This window comes from Neofelis nebulosa, chromosome 13 (genome assembly GCF_028018385.1).
Source record: "Neofelis nebulosa isolate mNeoNeb1 chromosome 13, mNeoNeb1.pri, whole genome shotgun sequence".
Taxonomy (NCBI): Eukaryota; Metazoa; Chordata; class Mammalia; order Carnivora; family Felidae; genus Neofelis; species Neofelis nebulosa.
This window is the reverse complement of record NC_080794.1, coordinates 36,053,612-36,071,252: the sequence shown is the minus strand read 5'-3', so window position 1 is coordinate 36,071,252 and position 17,641 is coordinate 36,053,612. Positions and strand designations below refer to the sequence as shown.

Below are 17,641 nucleotides of genomic sequence, written 5' to 3'. Positions count from 1 at the left end.
TGTCTCCATCTCTCTCTCTGCCTCTTCCCCACTCACGCTCTGTCTCTCTGTCTCTTTCTCAAATATAAATTAAAAATTTAAGAAAAAAAAAGAATTATTTTCAAACAAAGTTTTAAAAAAGGAGACAAACCCAATGAAGCCCCCCCTTTTCTGTCACCCAAATTCCCTGCAAGTGGTGTAGAGGCTGCTCCTGGGAGCCAGGCCCTCCCCAAGCCTCAGTTTCCACATCTGAAACCAAAGGGTCACCGGCAGGATGGACTGAGGTCATGAAGCACAAATGCCTCCCTCCCACCACCGAGGTCCTGCCCACGGCAGGGCGGTCAGCCCCTTCCTTCCCCTCCTTCCTTCTCTGGCCTGGCTCTCCTGGCATCCCTGACCTGACCCCAGCTTTTCCATCAAGCACACAATAGATTTTTCCAGGAGGCCACAGCAGCGGGTGTCACCGCTAGATGCCCGTTAGAATCATCAGAGGGATTTGCAGAATTACTGGCACTGAGACCACACCCCAGGCCAACGGATCAGATCTCAGGGGATGTGGCCCAGGCATCAGGATTCTCTCCGAGCTGCCCAAGTGATTCTACTGTGCAGCCAGGCCTGGGAACCACTCATCCAAACTCCGGAAGCTTCCCAACAATGGAATGTTTAAGGGTTCGTCCATGTCTCACAAAGAGAGTGGCATCAGCTGGGGCTGTTCGACGAGAATCAGCCAGTCATAATGCAGGAAACGGGCAAGACAGAGAGGGAACGAGAGGACAAGAAAGTGCCCTGGACCAGGCGGGGCTGGGAAGGGCGTGTCGTGAGCACTTCCTGGGGCTGAGCCTGACCGAGGCCAGTCCCCACCTCGTGTACAGGTGCTGTCTTAGGACCCAACCACCTCCTTCCCTCGAGGGGCGGCTCCACTTCGAACGAAGAATAACTCCCCAAAATTGCCCTGAGCTGGAGGGGGGGGCTGGGGAGGGGGCTGTGATCTGCTGGGTGGCCAGTGGCAAGCCAATGATGTCGCGGCCACCCAAGCTGAGGAGTCCACAGCACAGACAGTGAAAACAATTAGTAGCGGGGCCTCAATGACCACGATGAAAGTGCTGATTGTCCTCTGGCACTGTGGGGAGCAGTTCCTCGGGTCTTCAAAAGCTTGGTAAATATTCTTGAAATGAAGGGTGTTCACTTTTATGACAACCCCCCTCCCCTCCCCAGCAGCAGAGATCCTGGCCCGGGGGCAGGGCAGGGACGCACGCCTGCAGGTGCTCAGAGACTCCCCATCTGCAGCAAACCCCCACCCTGGAGCCCAGCCAGAGTTAAGGGCAGACCTTGCCAGGCTAGCAGCCACCCGTCCTTTCCATTCCCTACGCCCGGGAGCCACATGGCTCTGAGGCACCCCCTCCTATCACCACTGTGGCCCACCAAGCTCGGGCTGGGAGCTCGACCTTGCCCGCTTGGCCCTGAGTCCCCACAGTGGCAGCGGCTTCAGGACAAGGAGGCAGGAAGCGGCTTTTGCATGCCAGGGGGCAGTGTGGACGCCAGGCCCCCGGGCGGAGGGGCGGCTCCCTGCACCGAGGCCCCGCAGTCTCCAACCTCCAGCTCAGAGGCAGAGCCGCAGACAGTGGGGCAGCTCCAGGAAGGAGCATGGCCAGTCCCTCCCACAGCTGGGGGCCAGCCCCCACCGGGTCACTTGTCCCGGCGCAACCTCCCCTCTGAGCCATCCGACGTCGCCCCGGCCCAGAGGGGCGCTGACTGGGTTTTAAGCCATGTTCTCCCTACACGAGATCACGCACGTGAAATGTTCACCACGGAGTCTGACACACAGCAGGACTGCAGCCAGCGATACACGGAGGCTGCGGTGGCAGCAGGGACAGTTTCCCAGGCAAGGTGGAGGAGGATGGAAGGACAGAAGGGGGAGCGGGCTTCGTTCGTTGCTCAGATTCCTGTGCAGGGCCCAGCCCCAACCCCCCGAGAGGCTCCCGACCACTCAGGCCCTCCAGGCATCCCGGCCCTCCTCTGCACGGTGGCGATGAATCCGTATTTGCCGGGCCTCATGGCTGTCCTTACTCCTGACCTGGCCTTGGCACCATGGCCCCGTCTTCCAGATTTCTTAGAACTCGGACACGTCACCAAACCTTGTCTCTGCTAAGCCCTGTCGGTTACTAGCAACGCAAACGCCCACATCCCAGCCGCTAGGGCCGCTCACCAGGTTCCCGACTCACTTGACACATTCACGTACGTCTCTGCAGTTTCTCCTAAACCTCTGTCTGCGGTGCCATTCATCTATTCACTCATTCACTCATTCATTCATTCATTCATTCATTCAGAGATAATGACTGAGCCGGCCCTGTTCTGGGCACTGGGAACACAGCCCCAAATTTCTCCTCACCTGGGGCTAACGTTCTATCGAGGGGGGAGACAGGCAATCGATAAGTAAAACTAGGGCATACCAAGTGGAAACAGCGGTGGGGGAGAACGTTTACACGGAGCACAGAAATGGGATCTGGAACTTTTAAGTAGTGGACTCAGGGAAGAGGTTACTCAGAAGGTGACATCTGAGAAAAAGTCTGAGGGAGATGGCAGTCTCTGGGGAGGAATGCTCCAAAGGAGGGCAGTCAGGGGAGCACAGCCCGAGAGGGGTGGAGGAGGTCACAGGTGGACAGGGAGGAGGGACCACAGCCCAGGCCTGCTTGGCTTTCCCCGGGTGAGTGTCACGGGAGCGCTTGGACTTAACAAGGCTGCTCTGGCTGCTGTCATGGGCAGGGGCGTGGGTGGAGGCAGGGAGATCCGGGAGGGAGGCCACAACCATCACCCCCGAGAGAGGTAGTGTCTGGACCACCCCAACACTTGTATTTCCTGTCAAGCCCTGTTACACGAGCCCTGATCTGTACCTGGAACCACATGTGTTCACATAGGCCTCCACACCTCTGTCCCTGCTGTGAGCTCTGCCAGGAACGCCCCTCCCGCCCAGCTCAAACGTCACCCTATCGCCGTTCCCTCCCCTGTGCCCTCAGTGGTTCCTGACAGCGCTCTGTCCCCATCCAGGGGATTTTCTTGTCTATTCTTTGAAATGTGAGCTTTAGGAGGACAAGTACTGAGGCACAAACCCCCTTAAAAGAAGCATCCTTGGGGCCAAGCCTCCTTAACAAACTCCCTTGGGCATATCGCCCTTAATGAGAGGTCTGTTCTCCCATAAAATGTGGCCATGGCTTAGGGGACAGCATGTTTTACCTAGAGTCTCCCCATCTACGGACCGTGAATTATGAGGTAACAAAGCATCAAGCAGTCAGCGCTCCCAGGCCAGCAGCCTGTCGGGCCACAGAACACAAGGCCTCTTTGGGCTCGAGGAGCTAATTCAGAGTGTGGGCTCCTGCCAGCCTCAAGGGGCGGAAATGAACCTCTGCTGTGGGGTGGAGGTGATTGGGGGTATGGGCATTTTCTAGACAGATCAAAGGTAGAAATATCTGGTTGGCTTAAGAGCAAAGGCTGACAAAGGGCTTCAGGCAACCCTTGGGGAACAGGGTTTGCATCCAGACCAACCGTGTCCTGACAAATGCTCCTACCTTCAAACAGTTCTCTAAAAGGGGGCTGTGCTACAGGCCCCTCAGCCCGTGTTACAGAGAACAGAAGAAAAGGAGACTGCAGGGTGTTTCATATTCTCTGACAAGTAACGTGTGCCTAATAGCAGCCCATTGCCCTCCAATATTTTGAAAATGGAGAAAACAGTGGCAATGGTGATTTAGGGCCTAGAAACACCAGAAGGCTCTGTTCGACCTTCAAATCCTGTTAACCAGGAGGCTGACACTTGTTTTTTCTTAGCTGGCTTCCCAGTTTTCGGGGACACAAGGACACGCAGAAGCTGAGCATCCCACTCTCCCAGTGGGACCCGGGCCCGAGGACTGCCAGCCCGGGCCCCAGAGGGCAAGCACCAGACCAACGGTGTAGGACACCTTTTTGGGCTCTAAAGCTGTTGCCACAGCCACTGCATCACTGGCCAGCACAGGGCTTACAACCCTGAGTCACTGTCAACATTTACTCAGTCCTTTCCCACGGACTCAGAAGAGGCCGAGTGGGATGGTGGGGGAGCACTGGACTGGGAGTCAGGGGCCCTGACAGTCGCCCTGTGACCCTGGGTGAGTCTCTTCCCTTCCGTGGGCTTCAGCTTCCTTGTCTGGAGAATTAGGAGGGGACCCAGAGGCCCCCAAAGCCTCCTCCAACCACAGCTGTCCACACTCAGGCCAAAGTCAGGGTGGCCTATGGAAATGACGTTGAGCTGAACTCACCCCTGGAGGTTTTCATAACACAGGATTATTTGTGCTAACAGGAAACACGGAGCTGCCAGAGCCCAGGCAGCCTGCAAAGATTACTGTTATTGGGCTCGTCATGGTCATTGTTGTTTCTCAGGCTCCGGACGCAGGCAAGGCCTAGATGCTGAACACAGAATGCCAGGCCCCGCAGATGGCTTGGGAACGTCCCACCGCAGGGTCCAGGTGTGGAAACTGAGGCTCAGAGAGGTCAAGCGACTTTCCCAGAGTCATGCACAAATCCCCTGGGCCCCCTCCGAAAGCCCACCCCTGGGTCCCTGCCCCACTGAGCACGGCTGACAGATGAAAGGCCAGCGCAGCCCCGAAGACACTCACGGGCCCAGAGGCCGCCCTCCCTCCAGCCCGCCTGAGGACGCCAGGGAAGAAAAATAAAACCAGCCCCCAGACCAGCCCCCAGACCAGCCCCCACTGGCCCTGCTCGAGAGGAGCAGCAGTGAGGTGATGTCTGGCTTTTATTCCATATCATAAATAAGTTATTAATCCAGGGCAGACAGCAAGGCACAGCCATGGGGAGACCGGGGAGGTGAAACTCTGCAAGACCAGACCACCTTGAGGACTGGAAAACTACCCAGGCCCCAGACCCTGCAAGTCCGCTCAGACAGAGGCCCCGGTGGGACAGGGGCTTCTGGGAAGCAAGGAGAGCACTGGAACGGGTGACCAGCGATCTGGAAACAAACCTACCGTGGATCCTGCCTCAGTTTCTGTATTTATTCCAAGAGATCAGCAAGAGTGAGTAAACGCTACCATGATATTGTTCTAGGCACTATGGCAGAACTTTATATGTTTGATTTCCAGTGAATAAAACAAGGTAGGACACCCACTTCACAGATGTGGAAACTGAGGCTCAGAGAGGTCAAGCGACTTTCCCAGAGTCACCGTGGACGAGCGATGGCAAAGGGGGCTGCAGTCCTCCTGTCCCCGTCCACACGCCTCTCTGCGGTGAGACTTTGCCACCACCGGCCTCCAGAGGTGGCACCCATTTCCCCGCTCCTGGAAAACCTAGCCTGGCCTTGTGGCTCTCTTTGACCCACGGAATGCACAGAAGCAGTCACGCAACTGCCCGGACCAGGCCTGAAGAGGTCCCACAGCTTCTGGCCGTGCTCTCCGGAGACCGCGGTGCCGAAACCAGTGCTGCCCGCTGGACGGAGGGAGCTGGGGCCCGCCGGCTGGCACCGACGCCGGATGTGGGAACGGGGCCAGCTTGGACCGTCCAGCCCACCCCGCCGTCCGGCTGCGCACAGCTGCGGGGGAGCCTGGGAGCAGCCAGCAGAGGAACCTCGCAGCCAACCTACAGAATCAAGCTACAGAACGGGGAGAAAGAATGCCCTAAGCGCCTCCGTTTTACGCAAACTTGTTACACAGCTGTGGGTGACTGGGCCGGCCCCTCAGTTTCCCCACACGGCCTGTCTCCCCAGCAAAACCTGAGCCGCCCGCCTCCTGGGATTTGGCCGGGGCCGAGGCACGCCATGTCAACCCCTGCCTCCGCCTCTGTGGTCCCCAGGCCCTCGTGCCTGGCAACCGGGACGGGCCCCAGAGGCTGCACGCACCACAAGGCGTAAGAAGGGCCGCAGGCCACGTCCCACCGGAAGAGCCGCACTCACCCTGGCGATGTGGGACGTGAGGAGTTCCCTTTCCCTCCAGAAAAGCTGAAGGGGCTGCAGAGGGCAGGGGGACAGTCAGCCACGGCGGGAACGACAGACACGCTCTGCTCCTCCTCCTCCAGTGGGCTGAGAGGGCGCCAACGTCAGCTCTGTGCCACCTCCGCAGGCTGGCCGCACTCCCTCACAGGGTCAGCTCACCCCGCAGCCACCGAGAGTCTGCCCCGGGCAGGCCCTGTGCGGGGTCCCGAGGACACACGGGTGACTAAGCTCGGACCCCGCCCTTTGGGAACCCGATGGGACGGGTCCGGGTGAGGACGCAAACTGGGGCCAGGAGCAAGTTGCAGCCTGAGGAAAACTAACAGGCCTGGTGAGGTCAGGACGGGGACGGGCTCTGCCTGCCCAGCTGAGAGCCCGGGGACCTCTCTGGGGGTGGCAAGCAGAGCAATAGGTTGCTCTTGACCTTCTTCTTCTTTCCCACCACCCACCTCCCCAGACCCAGCAGATTCAGCCGACAAGCTCACACCATCCCACAGCAAAAGCCGCGGCATATCACGTACTGAGCACACAGGACAGCTCTAGGAAGTGACCTCCTTTACGATGCCCACCTCACAGGTGAGGAAACGGAGGCACAGAGAGGCCCAGTAACTGTCCAAGGCCACACAGCATGTGTGAAAGCCAGAGCTGGGACTTCAACCCGGGAGATGCGGTTGCAGGGGTCACTCTCTCGTCCCCCCACGAACCGCCCCACCGGCGATCAGAGGCCTCCAGCTAATTGTCCTGCTGTGACCGGCCCACACGCTGTCTTAATAGGACCCTTTGCTTCAAAACCGCTATTTCTGGGCCACCTGGGTGGCTCAGTCAGTTAAGCATCCGACTCTTGGTTTCGGCTCAAGTCCATGATCTCCCGGTTCATGAGTTCAAGCCCCACATCCAGCTCTGTGCTGTCAGGGCTTGGGATTCTCTCTCCCTCTCCCTCTCTGTCTCTGCCCCTCCCATGAGCTCCCTCTCTCTCTCTCAAAATAAGCAAACTAAACAAACACTTTTTTAGGTCACTATTTCAAATTTCTCCTTCAAATACTTAAAGATCTTACAAAGCCAGATGGGTACTTCCTTTAAACAGGGCATACCCCCACACCCCCTGTTTGCCACAGTCCCCCCTCCCCTACTATACGGGGCCCTTTCTCTGTGTCACTCCCTGCTCCTGGAGGCACTGAAGTCACCACCTCCTGTGCAACGTGAGCCCCACCCCATGCTTGGCACTGAGATAAACAGAAGGTGTAAGCCAGCCTCCGGACTCTGGGAACCAGGTGGCTAACGTGAGGGACGTACAAGCGAGTGGAGGGAAGGGGAAGGCACCAGAGGAGGAGCAACCAGCCTGAGCAAAGGGGGGCGGGGAGGGCTGCAAAGTCAGGTGAGAACACATCAGCATGGCTGGGGAGAGGGTGGGGGTCCGCAGAGCAGGAACCACTATCTAGGCCAGGGAGGCGGGAGGAGCAACGAGGTGAGACCAGACCAACCTCTGTCCCTTCCAGGGTTGACAGCACAGCCGAGTGAGGGCAGGCAGCCCGCAGGCCAAGATGTACAGAGACAGGCCAGCTGGGTGGCTGGATGAGGGCACCTCTTGAAACTCCAGGCGTCACACTCCACATCCCCAGGACAGGGGTGGACAGCAGGACAGAGCCAGGGGCTTCCCAAGGAGGTACTGGCTCAGCCCACCGGCTCCCCAGCCAGCAAGGAGTGGCCCCCAGGGCAAGAACAGGTGCTGACAGGGACACCAATGAGCCACAGGCAAATGTGCAATGGCAGCACCGTACCAGCGTGCATCTGGAAAGATCAGCATCTTCCACCAATACTAATGTAACTCCTGCTTCCAGACCCCCCATGGCTCCCTATGGCCACAGGGGCAAGTCTAAGCTCCACGGTGAGGCACAGATTTTCCAAACTACATTTTCACTGCTCCCCCTCTCCTATGGAGAGCTGGGATGATTCACCATTTCCCGGAATCCTACGAAGACACAGGATTTCCTTCCCTGCAGAATGCCTACAGTTCCTACCTCTGGGTTTAAAAAAACTCCTACTGAGGCTTTAATATGCGGCCCAAATGGCCTCTCCCCTCAGAAGCCTTCTCGGAGCACCTCTCCTTTTCAATAGTCCCCTCCAGGCCACCCACCAAGTGCATTAGGCTTCCCTGTTCTCCCATAAAACACTGAAGTTTAGTGTGGTCTGTCTGGTTTTGCACTGTCCACTGGGCACGTCAGCCTTTTCTTTAAACTGTGGGCTTCAAGCCCCCTGGGGGGGGCTCAGTCGGTTAAGGGTCCACTTCGGCTCAGGTCATGATCTCACGGTCTGTGAGTTCGAGCCCCGCGTCAGGCTCTGTGCCGACAGCTCAGAGCCTGGAGCCTGCTTTGGATTCTGTGTCTCCCTCTCTCTCTGCCCCTCCCCCACTCGCTCCCTGTCTCCCTCTCTCCCTCTCTCTCTCTCTCAAAAATAAATAAACATTAAAAAATTCAAACTGTGGGCTTCTAGAATTCAGGGAGACAGGGCTGAGTCTCATACCTGCACCCCCAGGACCTGGTGAAGGGCTGGGCTCTGGACAAGGGCCCACGGATTAAGCTGCATTATCTCAGCTCAGTCGTGATACTGAGACTTCCACTCGTGGAGCCAGTGCTGATCGGCTCATCGTGCTAAGATTGCCGAAGCAGAGGGAAGGCAGGGCTTGGCCAGCCCGGGGACCAGAGGTGGCCTCAAACCCACACCAGAGAACGCTGCTAATCTACATCCTGCTGCAACGCAAGGGCATCTGATAATATTTACAGTGTTTTCCACTATTAATAATAACTGTAATTACTTTAGTAAATGCTATGAGAAGTAATAAATATTAGTATCAAGAGCCACTGAAATAATTTCCTTTATTAAGACCCCACCATACACCAGATGCTTCGCTTTTTTATATCATCTTATTTAATTCTCTGTACAAGCCTACAAATGGTTGCCCTTCTCTCCTTTTGAAGGTGAGGAATCTATACACAGAGCGATTTAGACACACGTTCAAGGTCACACGGCCAGTCTGGACCAGAGCGAAGAGACCCCGCACTTTCTGTCGCCCTAGACTGTCTCCTCACAATTACTAACAGCACCTGTCTAGGCCTTTCTACTGGCCGGGCACATTTTGTAACAGCTTTACTGAAATATAATTCATATGCCATACAATTCACCCATTTAAAGCGTAGAATTTAATGGTATTTAGTATATGCACAGGGCCGTGCAACTGCCCCACAATCAATTTTAGAATTTCACCACCCCGTAAAGAAACCTCCTCCCCATCTGCTCCCTACCCCACTGTAAGCCCATTCTAAAGGCAAAGGACAGAGCCTCAGAGAGATGCTGTGATTTGTACATTAGGCAGGGGTAAGAAGCAAGGCTGGGACCCAGCCCCGCTGCCCCTCCTCACACAGCCTGCCAGGGGTCTACTCTGTAACCCCTTAAATATGCATGATCTGCAGAGGGTGAAAAACGGAACCAGATGGTGACAGAGCTTACATGTGCCTTGCTTCCACACCAGGCCCGTGACTCACAGAGTCACTGAAGGCAAAGGGGGGACGCACAGCACAGACGAGTCCCTGCCACCCCCAGTGCAGGGGCACCGAGGCCCAGGACACAGGGAGGCAGAGAAGGCAGTGGGGGAAGGAGCCTTTTGGGCAGTCTGGGATCTAGATGGTTCATGGGGCCCCACTCCGCTGACCCCATTCCTGCACCCCCAATCCCTCCTGGCCCACAAAGAACTGGCCCCTGCCCCAGGCCTCTGTGTTCCTCCCAGGAATTCAGAGCCATAATCGCTAACAGGGGACCTGCTCTGCACTTGGCCCCCAGCCCGGGGTCCTGAGGTGACCTGGGTCCTCCCTGCCCACAGGCACTCAGAGGCTGGGGGTCACAGGAGTGTCGGGAGAACCACTGCACTGACTGGCTGGGCTCCCCGAGACAGGCTCTGAAGAGTGGTCCTGCCTGGGCACATTCCCAGTTGGGTATCCTAGGGTCTGATGGCTCCCCCCCACCCCCACCCCACCACCGCCCCAGGGGAAACAATTTGCAGGTAGAAGGGGCCGCCCACATCCCTTATTTCCTTCCCCCCTGCACAAGCCTGCCCTGGGCCAGTCATTCTCTCTGCTGGCCAGAGGCCCAGCACTTCCTTTCACGTTTATAATGTTTGAACAGTCTTGAGCCAATGCCACCTCCTTCAGGGAGGCTTCCTAGATGCCCCGACCAAATAAGTGGATCCTTCTGCTGCTGCCTCACACAAAATCGTGATTTGTCTGCTCGTATGTCTGGGTCCCCATTATTCCACAAACTCATCCAGGGCAGAGGTCCCAGCTTCCTCATTCCTGGGTCCTTCCTGACCCTCTCCCCGCCACTGTGACACACAAGACCCTCCAGAAGAGCAGGTGGGAAACGAGGTCAGTTTTGGCATGAATTAACCGCAGGGCACAGCACCCTCCCAGCGTCTGTCCCAAGTGTCCGTGGGGGAGTGGCTCTATGGGATGGCAGTGACACTTGCTGCCCGTCCCCTACCCCCGGGTGGGTTCCAGTTGGCAATGAGGACCAAGCCACCAGTTTAGACATGGCGCTTCCCCCCAGCGCAGCTAAGATCCAAATGGCTGCAGTCTATCCACACAAAGCGTCTTTGTTCAAGCCCTTCTCACAGTTGGAAGGTTGGCTTGGCCATGAGGGCCAAACTCAGGGCTGGCTGTCTTTCCTCCTGGTACCTGCAATGAAGCCTGGTCTGGCACAGAGCATGTCCTAGAACCCGCCAGGCGAGGAGGCCTCAACCATAGGTTTAGAGAGGCCTGGCTTCAAATTCCTTCAGCTGGCCTGCCCTGAGTCCCAAAGCACCAATGCCAGAGCTGGAAGGGGCTCTGAGCCCCTCTATCCCATCCTCTGAGGTGTACCTAAGAGGCAAGTGGAGCCCAGAGAAGGAGAGCAGCATGCCCAGGGTCACACAGCCACGTCTCCAACTCCCAGCTCAGACTCTTTGCAGTTAACAGGCTGCCCCATCCCTACTCGAGGACCCCTCTCCTATCCTGCCCTTCCCTCAAGGTCAGGCCAAGGCCCACCTTCCCAGTGCGTCTTCTGGGATCCCCTCCCCGGTTCCATCCAGCATGGGGATGTACCTTCAGTGGCTTGAAGAAGGAAGAGCTTCTGCCCAGAACGCCCTCCTCGCCCTCTGGCCTCAGCAAACTTCTACCCACCCTTCAAGGCCCAGTTCAAACGTGACGTTCCCGGGCACCAAAGACAACAATCGCTCCCGTCTCCTGAGCACCACCTCCATCGTGCTCTGGAATGGCAACAAGTTAACGCAGAAACTACCAGAGGTGTTTCTCCTGCTTGGCACCCAAGTTCCTTGAGGGCAGCGACGGGGCTCTCTGCGAAGCAGGGTAATAACAACATTTGCATACACACTGCGTACGACCGGCGGGCTTTACAAACCATACGGCGCTGGGCAAACAAGCTCTCTGCCTATCCTCAGATCTCCGCCCCCCCCCCCCCCCCCCCCGCCGATGGCTCAGTCTCCCCATCTATACAGCGGGTGAAGATAATGAGTGCACATCCCCGCGTGCAGGCCGGGGCTGTTGTTGCTATATTCCTCGGGTCACTTTCATTTTCTTACGTCTCCCTGAGGACCTCACCCACGGCCAGTGGTCAGTACGTATTTTTTTGGAAAGAAGGCCTTTTGGGACCTGAGGTGCTAAAGAAGATGGGGTTTAAATCCAAAGACCACACACAGATACAGACTCAAATCTGATCAGAAATGTTACACTGTAGGGGTGCCTGGGTGGCTCCGTCGGTCGAGCGATGGACTTCGGCTCAGGTCGTGATCTCACGGTTTGCGAGTTCGAGCCTCGCCTCGGGCTCTGTGCTGACAGCTCAGAGCCTGGAGCCTGCTTCGGATTCTGTGTCTCCCTCTCTCTCTGCCCCTCCCCTGCTCATCCTCTGTCTCAGAAATAAATAAACATTAAAAAATTTAAAGAAAGAGGGGCGCCTGGGTGGCGCAGTCGGTTAAGCGTCCGACTTCAGCCAGGTCACGATCTCGCGGTCTGTGAGTTCGAGCCCCGCGTCAGGCTCTGGGCTGATGGCTCGGAGCCTGGAGCCTGTTTCCGATTCTGTGTCTCCCTCTCTCTCTGCCCCTCCCCCGTTCATGCTCTGTCTCTCTCTGTCCCAAAAAAAAAAAAAAAAAAAATTAAAAAAAAAAAAAAAATTTAAAGAAAGAAAGAAAGAAGGAAAGAAAGAAAGAAAGAAAGAAAGAGAAAGAAAGAAAGAAAGAGAAAGAAAGAAAGAAAGAAAGAGAAAGAAAGAAAGAAAGAAAGAAAGAAAGAAAGAAAGAAAGAAAGAAAGAAAGAAAGAAAGAAAGAAAGAAATGTTGCACTGTGGCCTTTGGGTCCAAAGGGGGCTCAGCTGGGTCACTGTGAACAGCCCCTTGCGCTCATGGGACATGGGGCAGTTTTCCGGAATGGGCTGGAAATTCTGAAATCCTTGCCCTGGGGAGGCTTCTGCACTGGGCTGTGGCTAGGGACTGGCTCCAGAGACAGCCAAAGGCAGCAGCAGTGGCCTGGGGGCAAGCCAAAGCAGTGGCAGTCATACCACAGGTAGTAATGCTGTTGATCGCCCACTGACAGCTTTGAGGCCCCAATGTACTTTCGTGGGGGCAGCGGGAGAGGCGGTGGCCGCAGCCCTGTCACTGAAGAGCCAACGGCCTCTGTGGCTGCGGACCGGAGAGGGAGTTCACGGTGTGATTCGGTCAAGCCACCGGTCCGCACCAGCACTTTCTGTCTCTCCCTCTGCACAGACACCGCATCCCTGGGCGACTGCAAACATCAGTCACCCCTTAGAGGGGTGATGATGAAAAAAAGAACAAGAAGCCATGGCCCACATCAAGGCAGTGTGACAATCAGCAGGAAGACACCGTGCAAGGACGGGGACATGGGGAGAAATGCTCCCAGCCCTGCTAGTGAAGAAAGATTCCCCCTTAGCATCCTCCCGATCTGACGCATCCCTCACTTAAAGCGAAAGGGCAGAGGAGCACGGGGGTCCTTTCCTGAGACGCGTCAGCTCATACCTGACAAAGTGTGACAAAGTAAAGCCTGGGACTGCCACACGGGCTCGCAAGCGCCTGAGACACCGGGGATGGAGCCGAACTCCAGCACGAGTCAAGGCTCCGAGAGGGCCACCCACGGCTTTGGGGTTTGCACACGGACAGTGCAGAGCCTGCTTGGGATTCTCTCTCTTGCCCTCTCTCCCTGCCCCTCATCCGCACATGCACATGTGTGCTCTCCCTCCCTCTCTCTCTCAAAATAAATGAACTTTAAAAAAGAAATCTGGTTTTTTTTCATTTTTTTTTTTAATGTTTATTTATTTTTCAGAGAGACAGAGACAGAATGCGAGTGGGTTAGGGGCAGAGAGAGAGGGAGACACAGACTCCGAAGCGGGCTCCAGGCTCTGAGCTGTCAGCACAGAGCCCGACGCGGGGCCCGAACTCACGGGCCGTGAGATCATGACCTGAACCGAAGTCGGACGCTCAACCGCGGGAGAGGAGGCGTCCCCGAAAATCTGTGCTGCATGGCACTGTCACCACATAGCCACCCAGGCACTCCAAGAAATCTGTTTTTTTTTTTAAAGGGGAGCACTCACAGAGGGGAGCACTGAGAAAGAGCAGGCTGACTTTAAGACCAAAGACAGTGGGGGATGAGGAAGGACATAACAATAACAAAAATAACAGCAGCTAACACCAACAGAGCCTTGACCCCATGCCAGGCAGGTGCTGACCACCCACCACATTGCCTGGTAAGGTAGGTCCTATTATCGTCACTACCACTCAGCCCCGGGAGGGCGTGGACCATGTCTGTGGCATCCCCCAGAGCCTGAACAGGGCTGGCCACATAGGACGCACAAAGTAAATGTGTGCATTATGCGTAAATCCTTGCTTCACACAGAAGGGAAGGCAGCGCAGAGTAATTAACATCTCCAAAGCCTCAGGGCTACTGGGTGGCCCAGCCAGGATTCAGCCCCAGCAGAGCCCGCCTTCCTTACCCCTGCATGTGTCTGGGCTCAGAGAATCCTGCTAGCTTAAGCCGTGGTCCCAGCGCGTCCGGTGGGGGAATGGAAAAGGCATCATCCTAACCAGATCTTCCGCACCTGCCAGAGCGTGAACCTGGTGGCCAGTGGGGCATGCAGAGCTCTCCGGAGGCAGTGAGGCCTGTGACTGGCCCAAACCACACATTGTGCCCCCAGGAGTCCCAAACACAGGGAGCCAAGGAGAAAAGCACGCCAGCCTGGCTCAGGTAGCCAGGCTTGTCCCTTACCAATCCGTCGCAGTTGCTGATGGCGACAGCTGCCCCTGGCATGCCCGTGACGTCCCCGGTGTAGACACACTCCCGCCGCAAGGGCTGTCGGAACAGCTCCCGAAAATCCTCCTGCCACTCCACGGAGGCTCCGGGCACCACCAGCCGTCGGTTGGGCCGTAGGCGCAAATGCAGTTCCTCCCCGAAAACAGTAACATTGAAGTAGAGGGAGGAGCGCCCCACCCGGCCAGGCTGCAGGGTGGCTCCTTTGCGGCGCAGGGGGCTGCGGGCCACCCGGAGGTGACCTGAGCGTGACCGTGGTGCGGGTGGCTCATCCACTATTGCACTCCCTGAGGAGGCTGCTGCTGGCCCAGACAGCACGTGGGAGAGGAAGCGTCCCCGAAAATCTGTGCTGCATGGCACTGTCACAACATAGTCACTGAGCTTTCCGGAGAGGCGCAGCTCTGCTGGAAGTAAACAAGGAGTTACATCAATGTAGTCTGTGCAAAGGTAAGGGGAGACCGGCAATATCACGGGCGGAGAGAGCTCTGCAACCCTCAGCGTCAACTTGGAGGGACCTCTTAGCCCAAGTTCATCCAATAGCCATCCAGTGCTTCCTGAGCCTCTGGATCTCTGTACTTAGATGAACGGTGTTCAAGTACTCTGTGCACATAACTTGCTTTCTGTAGTCCCCAAGGCCCTGTTAAACTTAACAGAAGAAAAGAAATGATGCCAGAGTCCTGTCTGTCACTCTAGCCACGAGCCTTCCAACTTTGGGCATTGCCAAGGAAAGGGTTGAAATTCCCCGAAAGCCCCCAGGGCAAGGAGAGGGATGGCGGGATCTGCCCAGACTCCCTCAGTGTGCTGAAGTCACCAGCCCAGCCTGGGGTAGGGCCCTCCTCGCCAAGCTCTCTGAACCCAGCCAGCAAAACACACACACCTAGAAACCCAGGGGATCCTGGGCACGTGTCAAGGAGACAGGAGCTGGAGAAGGGAGGGAGGGAGTACAGGTTCTATGTTTAAAGAAAACTTTTTAAAGTAAACAGAGGCTGCTGAGATTTCGACACGGCCCAGCACCAAGCCTGGTAAATATAGATCTTCAAAAATAAAAAAGAGACGCATGGGGTGACCTGCCCACTCGGATTGAATTAAGTGTGAGGTCATGGCCCCATGCTCCAGGCTGCATGCCAGCAGCCCGGTCCTCACACAGCTCTCCCTGAGCCCAGCCAGGCCCAACAGGAATGACAGCTCGCTGGTTTCCAGGCTTGGTGATTCAGGGACGGGAGTTTGGAGGGATTTTCATTTCCACATGGCTCCATCTTTTGCCTCCCTAGCCCCCTTCACACTACCGATGAAACCTAGAAAATGACATCTCCCGAAAACCCCCCATGCTCATGGCAGTTACAGTGGGGGAGTACTGACTCTCCTCTGGTTTTACCCATTAAGACCCCCAGGATTTCTGCTAGGGAGATCCCACTTCAGTACATGAGTATAGAGCTCACAGACAAGCAGATGTCCCGCCTAGAAATGACCAGACCCCCTCCCCATGCTCAGGTGAGGGTGTGGGGCGTCTGGTCTGTGTGTGAGATGGTGTCTGCACAGAGCCTGAGAATGATGGAGGAGAGAGCTATCAGTGTGTTTCCCAGCAGGAGTGTAAGGGCCAGGTGCTCACTGGGTGTGGGCAACCACCTGCCAGCCTGACTCCGTGAGGATGAGGCAGTGACACACGCACACACAAGTTGGAGAGACAGGAGGCACTGAAAGTTAAAGGCACATGGGACAGAAACAGACCAATAGAGAGAGAGAGAGAGAGAGAGAGAGAGAGAGAGAGAGAGAGAGAGAGTGAGTCTGTGTGTGTGTGCGCGCGCGCGGGCGCGTGAGAGAGAGAGAGAGACAGAGACAGAGACAAATATATAGCCCCTAAGAAGAGACTCCAGATTCCCAAAACCTCTCCGGGGTCTCTCCACCTCTCGTGCCAGAAAGGAAGAGCAAGCTCGGGTCAGCGACCGGGCAATAGGGGAAGAAAGAGCTCAAGCCCGGGGCGCGCACCGCCTCCTGCTCCCCGGAATGCCGCCGGCCCCTCGGGCCCCCTGGGGCCAGCCTGACTCCCGGGCACCCCGGACCCCTCGCGCCCCCGCGCGCCCGACCTGCACGCACCTGGGGTCCGGCTGCCCGCGGCGGCGCAGAGCGCCCAGTGCAGGGGCAGCAGGCAGGACAGCAGCGTGCGGAACGGAGCCATGTGGCCGCGCGCGGACGCGGGCCCGAGGGCGCCCGAGCCCCGGGCTCCGGGCTGCCGACGAGGCTGGAGCGCGCCCCGGACTGCCGAGCGCGGGCCGACCGTCCTCCGCCTGCTCCGCCGCCGCCGCCGCCGGCCCGCCGGCTCCAGGTCCCCCGCGCCACCGCCCGGACCGCTGGCTCCACGCGCCCGAGGCTGCCGGCGGGAGAGCGGAGCGGCCGACGCGCCAGCGCCCCCCGTGCCAACTGCCGCGGGCCGGTCGGTCCGCCCGCGCCGTGACGCTCGGGGACGCGGCGCGAGCCGGCCAAGGGGGCGGCGGGGCGGGCGGGCGGGCCGGGGGTGGGCACGCTGGCGGGGCGGGGCCGGGCGCGGGTCGGACGGGGGGCGCTGCGCGGCCGGGGCGGAGCGCGGGGCTGGGGAGTGCAGCGCCGAGCGGCCCTGCCTGATCGGAAGTGCCACGCGGAGCCAGCCGCCTGGGCTCCCCCGGAGTGACGGTCCGTAGCCGCTTTCCTTGTCCCCTCTGCTCCTCTTACTTGACCGCAGGGCCCACTCTCCAGAGCCACCGGGCGGAAGGGATGTCCAACTCCGTTTGGGTGATGAGACGGTGACCACCTCTCCTTCCCTAGAGGGGGTTTCTATCTCCTTTCTCTCCTAGTGGAGTGGATGCCCTCCACTAACTTTATCTACCCGTTTTGCAGACCACGCCTCTGGGCCCCCAATTGCAGGGAGTGACCTGAGTCCGAGTCAAGAGTGTGGTTGAACAAGGTGAGGAGAGAGAGCCCTCCCTGGCTTTGTGCTTAGACAGACCTGATTGGAATCCTAGCCGGGAGCCTCCCTGGGAGAGTTAACTATAGCACGCACTAGGTGTTCCCTAAATAAGGCACCCTCCACCTCTGGCACTAATAGCTTCTCCGCGGCCCGAGGTGGGAACAATCCAGAGGCAGGGACGAGTGTGGATTGCTGGTTTTGCAGTGTTGCTGAGACCAGTTCAGTAGTCGGGGCAAATAGCCCAACCCCTGCTTCACTGTATAAATGTGTTCCTAACAATTTGCAAATGAACTGTATTTCAAGTAAGCCAGAGGTGGGAATTGGAGAAAGGATTTTTTTTTTTTTAAGAACTGTGGAATAAAGAATCTTTGTATACAGTGTATATAGACCCCTAATCTTTCT

General features: G+C 57.3%; 1 protein-coding gene across 2 annotated transcripts in view; it reads right to left on the bottom strand.

The window, feature by feature from the left end:
* Positions 1-16,734, bottom strand: part of ADAMTS14 (ADAM metallopeptidase with thrombospondin type 1 motif 14) — an 81,537-nt gene extending 64,803 nt beyond the window's left edge. Inside the window, exons 1-2 of one of the 2 annotated variants that reach the window (XM_058696595.1) lie at positions 16,393-16,734; positions 14,257-14,699 (exon numbers count right to left, since the gene is read on the bottom strand). In XM_058696595.1, the coding sequence (XP_058552578.1) occupies positions 14,257-14,699; positions 16,393-16,474 (525 nt within the window). In that variant the 5' untranslated portion in view covers positions 16,475-16,734. The remainder of the gene's footprint in view (positions 1-14,256; positions 14,700-16,392) is intronic. The other variant, XM_058696596.1, reaches the window with a different exon arrangement.
* Positions 16,735-17,641: the final 907 nt, after the last annotated feature.